This window comes from Lissotriton helveticus, chromosome 1_1, assembly GCF_964261635.1.
Source record: "Lissotriton helveticus chromosome 1_1, aLisHel1.1, whole genome shotgun sequence".
Classification (NCBI taxonomy): domain Eukaryota; kingdom Metazoa; phylum Chordata; class Amphibia; order Caudata; family Salamandridae; genus Lissotriton; species Lissotriton helveticus.
The window spans coordinates 1,472,317,223-1,472,333,133 of NC_136057.1; the positions used below are offsets into that span (position 1 = coordinate 1,472,317,223).

The 15,911-nt window shown below is 44.5% G+C and overlaps 1 protein-coding gene across 1 annotated transcript in view; it reads right to left on the reverse strand.

Moving 5' to 3' along the window:
• Window positions 1–15,911, reverse strand: part of CDK2 (cyclin dependent kinase 2) — a 173,745-nt gene that overhangs the window by 133,037 nt on the left and 24,797 nt on the right. The window contains exons 4-5 of the mRNA XM_078686354.1: window positions 8,181–8,351; window positions 7,820–7,921 (exon numbers count right to left, since the gene is read on the reverse strand). Coding sequence (XP_078542480.1) covers window positions 7,820–7,921; window positions 8,181–8,351 — 273 coding nt within the window. The remainder of the gene's footprint in view (window positions 1–7,819; window positions 7,922–8,180; window positions 8,352–15,911) is intronic.

The following is a 15,911-nucleotide window of genomic DNA, read 5'->3' on the forward strand; positions in this document are numbered from 1 at the left end:
AACCTAATCCAACCACTGCCAGTCTTCAAGTTACTCAGATATCAGAATACCAGTGTTTGTACAGCTCGCTCTCCCCATCATGCTTGATAATTAAGTGAACCCTTGCTGTGCATTCAATTCAAGCAATCTGCAGAACGGAGCAATGCAAATTGGAGCGCCACAAACTAAAGTACTAGTTTGTCAGTTGAGGGGGGAGTGGCTAGGGGTAATAAATATATATAATCTATTAGACGTTTAGAAGAGAAACCCTTACAATACAAATTACCATCTGCCCGCAGTCCCGAATTTCTTCACATTTTGCATATTTGCTCACCCAGTTAAAAATTATTCATTTCCCTGCATGGCACTAGAGAGTGTGCACCCTTGCCCCAAGTTCATCATGACAAACTATGTAGTTTAATGATCAGCTACCTCGGCACATCTGACAATCATGCATGTATGTTGAAGGCTTTCTGTGGCACAAATTGAGACTGTAGATTTTTTGACAACCCCCCACATTTGCCAACCAAGCACGTGTGCCACGTATTCCTGAGGAACGGATTGCTAACCACAGCACAGCTCTGGTTTGCAAAAGCACGCCATGTCAACCCTCCATATTAAGCATGGCTGTTAGCTCACCAGGCTGTAGACCACTGACTATGTGCCAGCAAACTGACTGCAGTTGCAAAACGTGACTCTTTACTGGTCTCTACTAGATAGAACGGTGTACTGGCTTTTTAAATTGGTCTGTCGGTCCCCTTCAATGAGTCTCTAGAGTCTAGCCCATCCATGTGGGACGTAGATGACTCATGGGTAGAAGTCACTTTTGCGTGTAGAGGGTGTGTGTGACGCGTGTTTGTCACATGGGGCTGTAGTCACACTGGAATACGTTATTGTTCTTACATCTTAAGATGGGTTTTAGGGGGAGGGGGATGAAAACCGCACAGTAATGTGAATTTCAGGACTCCTGCAAGACATTCCAAAGACCCTTTCTAATAAGGGGTTGGGGGAGGGGGAGGATGTTTGCTTGCTTTTTAATCTGCAATTTTGCGTATCAAAATAGTCTGAACACGGAGTTTTATAATAAATTCTAGTTTTGATGATGAATATTGCATTGAAAAATTAATACAGAGATTTAGAAGGGTGTTTAACTAGGCTACATTTTTAATGAGACACCATTTTTAGGACTCGCCTGAGCCAGCGCATACGCTGTATGGCAAGACATTTAGTGAGTGGGCTTCAAAAAGCCAACAGCTTTTTGTGTGGCCTACATCGTGCAGTTAGGAGCACAGTTACGAGCATAGGCGCCATCTGGCTTTCCTCTCTCGTCATGGCTCATTAAGTGCATCGCTCGCAGGCACCCTTACAGCCCGCGATCACTCCCATGCGCCTCTCACCTCACCCACTCGCTGTCTTTTTGCCTCTCTATTAACGCGCCAAACCCATATTGAATTAATGTTTTTTTCCTATATATTAAGAGGTTTTATTTTTTTAAAGAAAAAAGGTACTTTTGCTGCAATGAAAAACCAAAGGTGATGATGGACGGAGCGTTGACAATACAAACACTCACCCCCAGTCAACTGATCTGGGTTTAATCCATCACCGTTCTTTAGCTCACTCCGCCACCCCAGTTCAGACATGGCCATATGCAAATCAGTCTGACCCTGTGCCTCATGGGAACAGTCCAGCCCGAACTGCCAAGCCGTGTCTTCCCTAGACCGGAATCAAGCTTCCCAGGACCGGTTTCTGGCATTACAGCAGTCTTCAGCCGGGCTTGCTTGACTCCAGTGGCAAAGTGAGCAAGGGACTCACGTCTGAGCATACCCTGCCAACTTAGGGCGAACAAAGAAAAACCAAAGGTGATGATGGACGGAGCGTTGACAATACAAACACTCACCCCCAGTCAACTGATCTGGGTTTAATCAATCACCGTTCTTTAGCTCACTCCGCCACCCCAGTTCAGACATGGCCATATGCAAATCAGTCTGACCCTGTGCCTCATGGATTGGCCACTGGATTCAAGATAGCTTGGCTGATGAGGATTATGAATCCGAAACCGGTCCCAGGATGCTTGTTTCCGGTCCAGGGAAGACATGGCTTGGCAGTTCGGGCTGGACTGTTCCCATGAGACACAGGGTCAGACTGATTTGCATATAGCCATGTCTGAACTGGGGTGGCCGAGTGAGCTAAAGAATGGTGATGGATTAAACCCAGATCAGTTGACTGGGGGTGAGTGTTTGATTTGCTCAAACGCTCCGTCCATCATCCCCTTTTGTATCACTTTTGCTGCAATGCCTCCTATTTATGCCTTCAAATTAGTGGTGTTTTTCGACACTTTTGCTTGGCTCGTTTTTTTTTCTCTTTGACTTCACCATTGCATGCTTTGTTTTTTAATTCCACACCTATAACAGTGAAAAAGTCCAAGACCGTTTTGACCCAAGCTAGCGTGTTATGCATTGGTGTAAGTGCAGGAAAGCAGGTCTGCTATAGTGCTGTTCAGCTCGAAAGGGGTCGTAAGCGCTATATAAATGCAATCTAAATGTACACACAAACAGGCGCATCTTATTGGTTTTCAAGGCCATGAGGAGTGTTTTTAAACTAGCCCTTTGTCTCTCTATGTTCCTACAGTGCTTTTTATCCCACGGCATTGAAGCGCTTTGGAATCAACAGCTGTTGCACTGGTCTGTAAGACAGAGGTGGCAGCTAGGCCTCTGCCCAGCTCTTCTCCCACCACGGGTGGGTCAGAGTCTGGACTTTAAAAGAGTGGGGCCGACTTGCATCACCCTAAATAATATGAAACGAGTCATCACGACATGCAGGTCTTGCGCTGCAACCCTGCAGAGGGACAGCTTCACCCCCGTGAGACCCTACAACAGGAGCGCTACTACGTAAGCATTGGCCCTTAACTGGCTGTTCCCTGTCCAAGAGGTGCCTCTGATGTCACTTCCTACAACAGCACAGTCACGCCTTTCACCAAAAGGTATGTGCAGGGGGTGGGGGGACAGAAACGTCATGGAAATCCAGTGCCTCTACAAGGGTGGTAGCCCTATGGCAATGACAGGTCCGTGGCAGGCACTACACACTTACTTCATTCAATCATGAGTTTACATTACCTACTCTTCTCTTGCTTCAATCTCGACAATGTATTGTTTACATTGACGTCACTTCCGCCTTCAGATCTTTAAAGCGTGTAGTTTGTTGCAGCGGCTGAAATTCCATGAGTGCCCTGATCCGGTCTGTAAAGTAGTGCACTGGGATAGTGTACCTGCTGCAGAAATGTGCTTGTCACCTGAAGGTGGCATGAGTGCACTCAACCAGCCTGTAAAATAATGCCACGGGTTAGAGCTCCTGCTGCAGGAACCTGTCCATCACCTGAAGCTGCCATGTGCACTGATCCTGCTTGTAAAATAGTGCAGCGGGCTAGTGCACCTGCTGCAGAAATGTATGCGTCAACTGGTGGTGGCACGAGTGTACTTATCCTGTCTGTAAAATAGTGCACCGGGCTAGAGCGCCAGCTGCAGGAACAGGTGCGCGTTCCCGAGGTTGGCATGCGGGGATGACTCATCACTTCCTTGTTCTACTGTCAATAAAAAGATTTTTAATCTAGATAAATAACAGAATTTCTGTTACACAGATTCATATATTTTGTAAAGCGCTAAGACTCAGGAGAGAGTACTTTACGCTATAAATTACAGCTATTAAAATAACTTTCAGCTGTTCGGTCACTAAAGGTTGCTGATAAACCACAGTCCTGTTTTGGGGTGTTGACTATAACAGAGGCCCCAACCTGCTTCAAAGGGATCAGTGTTCCATTACAATGGATTCCAATTATAGGAGCCGATTCACCGACCGAGGGTTGGAAAACTTGAAACCCTCCTGTTCAGGGTAGGTGTCCAAATTCTATTGGGTTAACAAAGGGCTGATTCACAAACTTCATTCTCTGAGTCGCTGGTCTGTTTTAGATGGGACTAACTCCTGGATTTCAAGGCCTAACTCAGAAAGCATTTTCTGCGAGTAGTTGAGTTTCCTCCTGCCTCAGGTGTGAATTACATGCGACCACCCAGGCAGATTAAAAAACCATTTGTATGTGGAGCTGTGTTCCACCGCAGCCTGGGGTGTGACGTGCTCAAGGCCGCTGATTCACAAAGCTGTTTTCTGTGAATAATTCTGTTTTACTCCTGGAAATTTATGAGTATGTCACACCTATGCATCCTATAAGCCACACCTCACAGAAAAAGATTTGTGAATTGTACTCAAGGACTGCCAAGGTACTCCCGAAAACCTATATCAGCCACAGATTTCCAAGAGAATTCTAGAAACGCAAAAGTAGCTGCGTGTATGGTCCACCAGGAGGAAAATCTATAGGTGTATATTATGCATCACAGTGCATTTGCCTCCACAGTGGAACGTTTCCCTATTAAGAACCCCTTTCTCCCACTCTCCTGTGAACTATGGCACACCCTTCAGCTGTTCACACGAGTGTGTGCTTGTGTTTCACTGGTGAGAGATAACCTGTAAAAGGTCAGTGAACATTGTTAACTTACGTGGAAACCCTTTCTCCAATTTTCCTGTGACCTATGGGGGTGCTCCCTCCCTCCCTGGATGGCCCACCCTCCAGATGTTCACAGGAGTGTGTGCTTGTGTTTCACTGGTGCGAGACAACCTGTCAAATGTTTGTGAACATGGTCAACTCACCTGGCTGTCCACTACACCTTTCAGGATTAAGCCCAACGTCACTTCTGCTATTTTGCAAACAAAGGAAAATCTGCCCGTGTGCACTGGTTTCTATATAGCGCAAACCAGCTCAGAAATAACGGAGCGCTATACATTACATGGGGGAATTGGAAGTACTTAATTTGTAAAAGAATGCCTGCCAAGGCTCAAAGTTTTGCTCAGCAACCACGACCTGGCGCTATTGAATGTTAGGGGTGCTGAATATCGAGGCTGCAGAGTTCTGATTCCACCTCATCCCTCTGTCACCTCCCACTAGGCACTCACTTCCCCTGCAACTCACTCTTTCAGGTTCTTTTTTACCCCTGCTTTCTTTCTTTGTCACTGTTTTCTGTCATTCTGTTCTTCACCGCCTTTTATGTTTTTCTCTCTTTTGTTCTGGGTCAAAGTAGGATGAGGGAAAAAAGTTGGGTCCCCAAAAATGACTGCGGGTGGGTCCTCCTACCAGCAGCCACCGGCTCAAATTAAGCACTGGTAAAGGGGCACTGTACACTACAGAGACATTTTAAGGCAAGGGCAAAGTGGGCAATTACCCAGGGACCCTACATTCCAGGACACTCACTCCCTCCCTCTCTAGTTAACCTCTATTTCCATAGCTCCACCTCTCTCCATGTCGCTGCCTAACACTGCCTTTGACTCTGTTTCGCTTTGCCTATAATTATTTTAAGTTTTTTGGGTCCCCGTTTTTTGAGCCAATTGAAAATTGGGCATTTCAACGTTTTTTGCGTGAACACTTTCTAAAAGTTTGTTTGGTTTCTGTGAGCTTAAATTAAAATAGATGTGTAACAAAATCAGAATTGTTACTAACAGGGGCCCCAACAACTTCTCATCTTGCCCAGAGCTTCAAAAATACTAAGGCGGAGACTGCATTACTGGGGTTGGGAGACTAGATTGTGTACATCAAGTGGGGATCACACAGATACAACTCGTACATTAAATTACTTGTTTTGAGGTACAGGGAGATGAAGTGCTTTGCCCAGAATCATACGATGTTGAAGCAGGCGCCAAAGCAGGGATTCAAGCCTGGGGCCTTAGGTTCTGAAATCGGCTACTGCTAGACCACACTTACGCTGCAGAGTGACATGTCAGATTTTTAGAATTCCACAAATCCAGAGTCTATGAATTAGATATCAGATGTGAAGTTATCAAAGCAAATTGCATTTTTTGCTCTAAAACAAACACTTTGGTGCACTAATGTTTGTGAAGTCCGCTCGATGGCCTGGATAGATAGGGCGCAAGAAGTGCATTCCACGTGCAGAATTACTGCAGCTAACGCGAACAGCATGCTTGTGAGATAAATTGTTCCGTACGCTCCGGAACTTGGGAAGACGCTACGCATACTATCTGAACAAGCATTGGCATAGGCAATAGGTCTCGCCTGTGGGACCTTATACGTTTTTTGCCATGCAACAGTTGATGTTTTTGCACCAAGGATATTGTGCTGCGTAACTAAATACTTATAAGGTCCCAAAAGCGAGACCTATTGGCTATGCCAATGCTTGTTATTAAGATGGATGTTGTTCTGATGTACTGTTCAAGCTGCTCCTGCTCACTTCCCCTTCTCAATCAATGCCCCCTGCGTGTCTTCCCTCCCCTTAGTCTACGCAGAGCACAAGACAGTGTGACTTAACTAGTTATTTTCCTTTGAGTGCATGTATCTTGAATGAAACTGTGTGTGTGTTTGGAACGCAACATCAAGGTTCTTTCAACGTAGCTGCATGATGTGGGCCTGGTCGAGCATACCAGTGTATGGGCCATTGTTTAACTAATGTAACACAATGTGTTATGCATCTTTGAATACCAACAGCGTAGAAGCTGCTGGAGACTAATGTAAATATGGGTTAGTTCTATGTGCATTATTTATAATCGCGTGCCATTCTCCGATTTGCTAAAATGCATCATCATTAGTCATACCACGGAGATTACGTTTTTTTACTCATTATCAATGCTAGAAAAGTGTATTAAAAAACCGAGGTGTTGGGTGGGAGCCAGATGACTTTCCTGTTCTACTAGTGGCTATGTCCATTTGTAGAGAGATTTTCATGAACATCTTACAGCTAGGAACTCTGTCCATTTCTCTGAATTCTGTTCACCTAAGACTTCAAATTATTCGGATATCAGATTATGTACTCTGCATTTGAGATTTTGTAATAAATGCCTTCAATTTTGGAGTTATCTAAATTTTGGGGTGCATTAGACTATTGGGGTCCTACTTCCACAAGGAGACAGTGGGACCCTTTAAAGCCAAGAGTTTCCCCACCACACTGTGCACTGAAAAGGGTGCCTCACAAGGGTAAACTGCTAGTTATGTGGGGCAGCATCTTTCTCTGCTGTGCCTTTGTTTCTTCCTGACAACTTGAAGGGGGGGGCGAACTATGGTTGGTTATATCGGAGTTGAATATGCAAAAGGCAAATATATTCAAAACAGCATTTTGAGCTAACTGTAGGAATATACAAATGCTATCTGCAACTTTATTATAAAGACGGTATAGAAACCTCCATGCAGCCAAGATTCGTCAACCACAATACAGTGTCTTCGCACAAGCGGCAAAGATAATATGCTAAAGGGCTGGTTTGGTGTAACTAACCTGGGGGATTTTAGCTGTCCAGATTCCACCTTGCACTTGTAGAGGCAGCTGGCAACAGCAAGGCCTACAAAGTGCATCTCAGAACAACTTATTTTGGAGAGTATAGCTTTGAAGCAAACTAATTTTCAATAGATTCTATAGTAGCATCCAAACTTTGTTTTTTTACTACATTTTGCTTTATTGTGCTTCACTCATGTGAACAAAAACTTGCATGGAGGCCAAAAACACAACGAATCAAGTCTCTGCAGTAAATATCTCGACTTGCCGCAAAATACTTAATGCAAACATAATTAGGCAAACTACTGAACAACTAATAAAAAATGAAAACCACTCATGAGGTGTAAAGAAAATCACAGAAATAGTAGTTCAAGGACAGGTATTTAAATGGACATCCCAGGTTTGAATAGCTTTATGGCAACATATATGCAGCAGGTCAGTAAAGAGGCCGTCTGTTCCTCTCCCCATGGGTTACCAAACAGATAAAAAGTACACTAGGCCATTTATAGGGAACAACTTCTTACCATCTCGGCAAAGATGCAGCCTAAACTCCAAATATCAACCGCTGTTGAGTAATATTTGCAACCCAGCAAAATTTCTGGGGCTCTGTACCACAGAGTAACGACCTATATGGGATACAGAACAATGATTATGGCACACACTAGAACTGAGTTCTGGCTACATTTAACTACTTAAAGGAAATATTAAACGGGCCCTACAGTGCAGAGAAACAATCGTCAACAACAAATATTCTATAATATTAATTTGTTTAACATTGTCTGCCTTGGTTTTGAGATGTACTTTAACATCATTCACTGGACGACCCCTTTCATAAAGTTTCATTGATTTAAACATACCAATTTAACCAACATATACCTCACTCACCTCATGCGTATAGGTCCGCACTGGCACCCCGAAAGCTCTTGCCAGGCCAAAGTCAGCAAGCTTGATAGCTCCCTCAGCATTAATGAGTAGGTTTTGCGGTTTCAGATCCCGATGCAGGACCCGGTGTGAGTGGCAGAACGCCAGCCCCTGTAGCAGCTGACAGAGGTAACTCTGAGAGGAAGAATTAGCAATTAGATGAAGCACTGAATGGAGTAATATGAATGAATAAAGAATTGGATCAAACACCATGTACATTACTAGGGGGGGGACAATATACAGCAAACAAATGAGTGCCCTAAAATGTATTTGCACATTAGCTGAGTTCATTTAAGAAAAGGTGTTCGACGACTAAAATGTATAATCCGCACAACAGAAACATAATAAGCCAATAAGTATTAGCTTAATCATAAATGCCACCAACCATCAGATAAGATCAGTGAGCCAAGACAAGGCCGTATTGTAAATTCAGATGAGCCATAACCTGTAGGCACAGGCAGGGATGCACATTGCTGGGTTCGTGTGGAAAACACACTGCGGCTCATTAACAGCCTTTACTGAATAATCATTAAGAGATGCAATTAACTTAAGCAGGTACCTCATGAGGCTAAGTTTTTCTTGTAATCAGCAAATAACTCCTTCTTTCCACATAGCCACAGCCTCAACTCAATATTTAGGCCTTGCCTACGCAGCGCACATGCGCTACATAGGAGAACTATAGCCATCACTGACACACACACACACACACACACACACCGACTCCCACACTCATTGGCCGGCTCTCCCACTCCCATACTCACTGGCCGGCTCTCCCACTCCCACACTTACTGGCCGGCTCTCCCACTCCCACACTTACTGGCCGGCTCTCCCATTCCCACACTCACTGGCCAGCTCTCCCACTTTCACACTCACTGGACAACTCACACTCTCCCACACTCACTGGACAACTCACACTCTCCCACACTCACTGGCCGACACACTCTCCCACACTCACTGGCCGACACACTCTCCCACACTCACTGGCCGACACACTCTCCCACGCCGACTCACTCTCTCTCGCCACTCTGACTGACCATCACCCTTCTGTTATTTATTCCGCCCCCCATAACAAAAAAAACCCAAAAACAACCAACCAACCATTGGGACAGGCAGATATAAGTTGCCAGCATTGAAAGGACAAAGAAAAAAAACTCGAGACATTATTTTTAATACTTTAATATGTTATTTCAGTTGTACATAATGCTTTTTTGGTCATATCTAGGGCTCCCGTTTTTCCGGATTTCTACATATAAATACAGACGGAAATCTATATTTCCTTTGTCTGTATTTATATTTAGAAACGGCAAAATACTAGAAAACTTTGCCATGCTCAAATCCAGAGTTCTCTCCAGGCCCCCTTCCTGCTTCTGGAAATTCCTTCCCGGGCACACACAGCCGCGCCAAAGTACTTCACAGGTCTTTTGACAGACCATTTACTTGTTAATGAGGCTTTATTGTTCACCCCATGCCGTAGCCTCCCCCAACGCCCCTGACTCCTCCTGTCCCAGGCCCCACACAGTGCACGTTTTAAGCAGCAGCAGCGCATCTTGGCACTCCGCTTTTTTTTTTTTTTTTTTTAACTACAGCTTGAGGTGGGAACTAATTGTTGAATGCAAAACCATCTTCAAATGAAAGCTTTTCCCTCTAAAATAAACCTTTTCTGCTACATAAACAAATGCTACTTGAAGTATAATGTAAACAAGTATTTAAATGATATGTAATTCAGGTCTTATTTTTAAAGACAGTCTTGATAATAGTTCGAGCAAGCCTTTCTTATTTTAATGGGGGCCTGGATTCTCTGCATAGTTTACACAAACTATTAAACAGGCAGCATTACTGTGTGAGGCAAAGGACATTTAATTTCTGGATCTTTAAGTGTATACATTCTGGGTCAGTAGCATCCCACATTGTGATAAGGGCAGCGAAAGAGAGACAATCATTTGTTCACATACCACCTATAGAACCTGGAGCAAGGCTTTGAAGTGGAGGCAAACATTTGTGAACACTGAATTGAGTCCGAAAAATAGTGGTGGTATTAAATCGAGTGCTGCAAGACACGTTAAATAGAAAAAAGCACAAGATTCCTCAACACTAATTGCAAGCTTGTGAAAACGTAAAATTACTTCCTGGAGCTGGAATATGCAAAGGAAAAGGATATTTTGTTTAAATAAAAGTCTTAAAGAATGTTGGTGTTGATTGTGGAGAAATTAATTGGGGAAACAAACAGACTAAATTGCTGCTCGTCGTCATTAAGAAATACTGGTTTGTATTGTGATTATGTTGTCAAAGCAAGCTAATTGAGGGTTAACAGAAGTAAGGCGAGATGTCAGGGGCTCGGGAGTATTGCTTTCAGTCGAAAATATGTCTTGCACAGGTAAATCTCAGGTGCAAGTCTGTAAAACGTTTTCTTAACTATCGTTTTATGAAGAGTAAACAGGATGGCACCCTCGACTTGACGGCGAAAAAACAGACACAGTTTATAGACAATTAAAACACAGTGTGCCACATAACTGCTGCTGTTTGGCCTGTTCTGCAATTATTCAGATGCAAAAACATTCAGTTATCGTCACTTAAAATGTAAAAAACATAAGGAAAACGACTATCCTTTAGGAAGTTAACGCTATCATTTTACCTTAATCACGGTGAGAGGCATTTTGCATTTCTTTTCCATTTAATCAGGAGTGGTGCCCTTTTACTTCACTTGATGAAATCCCACACCCTTTGACCCCAATACTAAAAAATTATGCCTTTTCTTTTCAATCTATTTTGATACTAGGAGGTTGTTCTATTTTAGCCCGGTGACCTTGGATAGAGCATCTGTTCTGTTAACTAGCATCAGGTAATTTTTCACCCGAGGAGTTCTGTCTATATTTTAAATTTGAAAGGAAAGCTTGATGTGATAAAGCATTTCACGAGGCAGATCAAATGCAGTTCTTCTGCCATCTACAAAGTATGACTAGTACAATTTGTCAAAAAATGACCATCTGCTGTGGAATACCAATTTCACACAGCATTCTGTGGTTGAGAATGATCATTTTTTGGCACAGCTTCATATGTTCATGCCCTTCGAACTTTGCTGTGGGTGTGAGAAAACATGGATGGTGGAATAAGACAATTTATTCTGCTCGCTGGGATCACCCTAGAGTGGTTTAGCATCTATTATCAGTTGGTGAGCCTTAGACTGAGATAGTAACTTTCAGGGCACGTGGCGTGTAGCTTGGAATCCATCTGTCTGTCTATTTACACATAAACACACCACCACCACCAATACAGGTAACCTTACGTACTTTCTGTGTGAAAACCAGAGACATTTGAAGGCAGATTTCTACCTGGCTTTAGATGGAAATACAGAAGCGCTGGCACAAGTTTGCTCCTGATAAGTGCCTGTACTCTATCTTAAGGTGTTTTTATAGCAGAACTGAGAAGCACAGGTACTCTCCTTTTCAAATTACTCAGTACCGGACCATTTAAAGCACTGCTAAAGCCACAACAAATCGCTAGTTTAAGTGAGCGCATGTGTGCATTGTCAATTTAAATAAATGTGGAAAAATACTAGCTGTAGCATAGTCTTTTGCTTGTGGCAAAAATAAAATGTGGATAAATACAGAAAAAATGCCCAAAAAATAAATATGGATACAGACGGAAATGGCAAAAAAATAAATACCATAAAACCGGGAGCCCTAGTCATATCTAAGGTAACAAAAATGCTTCGGACACTTCTTTATTATAACTTTTCAGCATGCTGCAGACTTCTGTACGTTTTAAACAACAATGTCTCAACCGGATTTAATGAGGAAGGCAGATACACAGGATGTACACGACATTACAAGGTAGCAAAGAAAGGAGAGACTCCCAGTATTTTTTTCAAACGTGCTCATGGCATCATGTATTAAATTCACACTTTATACAGGACAGTTATAACAGCACTGTGGGCATAAAATGCGAAGGAAACCCAAGGGAACTTTGTACACGTAGTGCTTGTGAAGCAAAAAGTGACGGCACAAGTGGAAACACAGTGAAGGACGCAAAGTGACAAGGTGAGGAGAAATATCATATACAAAAACAATGGTTCCTCTTCAATGACTGGAAGACATAACTGTTTGTGAACCAAGATTGAAAGTGCGCCGTGAGTTGCGCTGTATGATCGGTCGACTTTGTTTCGATCCTATCAAGTCTGGATCATCATCAGGACCAGGTTGCCATTTTAAGGTGATGATGGAGAGGAGGGAGTGTGCCGGAGTCTCGCGGACTCGTGGGCCCGGTGCTGTATAAGGAGGTTAACGTAGACTGGAATCGTCAGCCGTGGTGAACAACCGTAGTGAGCGGAGACAAGGCGCAGGGTCGGAGCCCCGATCCCGTGTGTCACTCCTGGAGGGGTGACCTGGGGGACAAGACAGATTGTGGGCAGGGTCAGAGCCCCGATCCACTGCCAGGGTTCCGGGGCGGGTACCTTGGAATGGGAGTTTAGAGCCGCGGAGTGAATCTAGAGGCTGTCGGGCAGCTGCAACAAGATCCTAGTCGTGTGCAGTCTGATAAAAAAAACATGGTATAAGACCAAAAAAGGAATGGAAGTGACACATACAACGCCAACTTTGGGTCGGATTGAGGTCACCTGTAGTGAATAAACTGTTAGGGTTCAAAATGGAGGAACCACATAGGCCTACTGAAGCTAGAAGAAATCAGAGCAGATGTAGACATCAAACCCTTAAAGCAGCTACAGACCTAAAGCTTAGGTGACAGGTCGCAAATTTAGACATGCATATAAATATAGCACCTATTTACTCACTAGCAAACAAAATAAGAAAATATATACATCAATCTCCTAGATATATCATGTACTGATAAACACTCAAAAGGAATTAGTTACCCTAAATGTGGGAGAAAGCATTAGGGGGCAGAATGAGACTGAGCAGAGGCACTGACACACCAAACGGTGTTCTCCCCAAGATCCAGATTCTTGCTCGTTCAATTAAAACCTCATCATAAACTAGGAGAAAGCATGCTAACTTTAGAAAATACCCACCAGAGTATATGTAACGGAGTAGGGAAACATACCACGCATGAATGGTGGTGCCCTTGCCCTGCGGACTGCTGACTCACGCCCTGGTCACCAGCAGACTCGACTACGGCAACGCACTCTACGCCGGAATAAACAAAAACCTCATCCGCAAGCTACAGAACATCCAGAACGCCGCAAGACTGGTCCTCAACCTGCCAAAACACTGCCACATCTCCCAGCACCTGCGCACACTCCACTGGCTCCCCGTTGAGGCGAGAATCACCTTTAAGATGCTCACCCACGCACACAAGGCCCTCCACAGCACCGGACCAGCATACCTGAACAGTCGACTCAAATTCCACGCACCCCAAAGGACCCTACGATCAGCCCAGCTTTCCTACGCTTTGGTCCCCCGCACTAGAAAGACCAGATCGGGAGGCCGCTCCTTCTCCTTCCTCGCGGCCAAAGCATGGAACGCCCTTCCGCTCCACCTCAGACAGACAACATCGCTCCCCATCTTCGCAAGAAACCTCAAAACCTGGCTCTTCGACAGACCCCCCTCCTTGATGGAATGGAACCTGCACCCCCCAACCCCCCCCCACCCCTAGCGCCTTGAGACCCTAACGGGTGAGTAGTCGCGCTGTAACAAACTCCTGATTGATTGATTGATTGACTGTGCCTCTCCGCCTTTTTCGCAGACCAATGAGTGGGAAGATGGACTGACTGGACCAGACGACGAGGGTGAAGAGAGCGGTTCCTTTAAATGGGCGTTTGCATCAGAGGAGGAAGGCCCGGCCCCGAAGGACGTCAGAGCAGCCGGATTGGTGAAAAGAAAGGAAGTACTGTACGCGGGGTGTGTGATCACCCCGGAGGAGGAGAAGGCGGAAGGAAGCAGTGCAGAGAAGAGCGGAGTTGGAGAAGAAGACAGAAAGAACCCAAAGGAACAGAGCGGAGGAGGCGGAGGGACCGAGACCGGAGGAAAGCCAGGAGGCCAACGACCCCGTGAACCGCCGTGCCACACTCCCGAGGGAGGAGTGTGGCTGTCACAGGTACGGCGGCGTTGGGCAGCTTGGGTGGGGAGACGGAGTGCTCGAGTATAGCAGTGCACATATCCCGGTTTGTCCCTTCTCTTTGTGGTTTCCCTACCCTTCCGTTACCTTTTACCTCCCCTGTTCCTCACTTCAAACCCCCCTATCCTACGTTCACGGAGCACTGTATATGGAGCAAGCAAGAGTCACTGGGTTCACCCTCACTTTACCCGGTTCCCCTGGTGCACCTCCCCTGGAGGACTTTGACCTAACGGCCTCCCTCTTTGTTGGTCTCTTCCATGTGACTGAGCCGGCTGTATCCGAAGAGAGGACCATCCATACCGCGGTGAGAGACGGGAGAAGACCAGCGCCACGGACCAAAGTGCCTTCGCCCGAGAGACTGACCTTGAGAAACCGAAAGAAGTTTATGTCAAAACCCAAAAGAACAATAAAATTAAAAACATCTTTGAACCCCATTCCTGGTGTCACGGTCGTCCCTGCTCCCATGCCCACAGTATACTATGTATATCTAACTACAAATACTTGAGGGGAAAATTAAACATGCAGATGTCATAAACGGGCATAAATTATTCCTCTGCAGTCGTCTATGTAATCCTACAACACAGGTAACAAGAATAAAGTAAATCATCAATCAGTAGGTAGTTTTATTTTTACCTTTATCCTCCTCTGGTTCTCCTTTACGACACCTCACTATCAGAACACTAATAATAATAATAATAATAATAATCCACATTTGTAAAGCGCACAATCACCCGTAAGGGTCTCTAGGCGCTGGGGGCCGTCGGGAAGATTAAGCAAGCTATTGCCCAGAGTCACATGGTGCTGGGCTAACCTGCCGCCGGAGCCGGGGATCGAACCCTGATCCCCAGATTCCAGCGTCAGTCGCCCTGGCCGCGGCGCCACACCTCTCCCACAAACAAAGGGTCAGAAAGAGCTCCCCTTCATGAAGGGATGTAGAATACACCGGCAGAGCCATTGACTAGTGTATTGAGGTGGTCATATGATGAAATATGCCTGTCGATGGGCAACAGAAGGGTTTCATTCTTTAAAATGAAAGAGTTTGGAAAATTATGTACTAAGACTAGAGAGAAAGCATACATGCACAACTTTCACACAGATTACTTTTAGCCTAAAGTATTTGTAGTTCGATAGTCAATTTAAAATCGAACAGAGAACATATATTAGTAAAAAATTAAGATATGGGGGGCCTGGCAAAAACAGGACAAACTGGTATAACCAGACATGGTAGATAAGAAAGGAGAAAGGATTCAAACGAGGGAATGCCATGGAGAGGGCCAAACTGGCCAGATCAAAAACACACAAGCACCAATGTAAAGTACCAAAGGAGGAAGATTCAATATGCAAACCTGGTACTGGTTTAAAGAAACAAAGGACCCGGCACTGCATTAGGCGAATACGGAAGATATAGAAGACAATTGTTTGTAATGGAAATTTTCCGTTTTTAAAACGATGTAAAGCCTCAATGAAATAAGTTGATTAAAAACAAATATTAAAAAGCAGTACATGTAGTTTCACTACATTTAATTATAAAATATGAAGCATCTCCAAAAATTCAATTGTAATCATAGGATCAAACCATTATCCCACACACATTGAGTAGAGATTTAGTTGCACTAAATGGCCTTT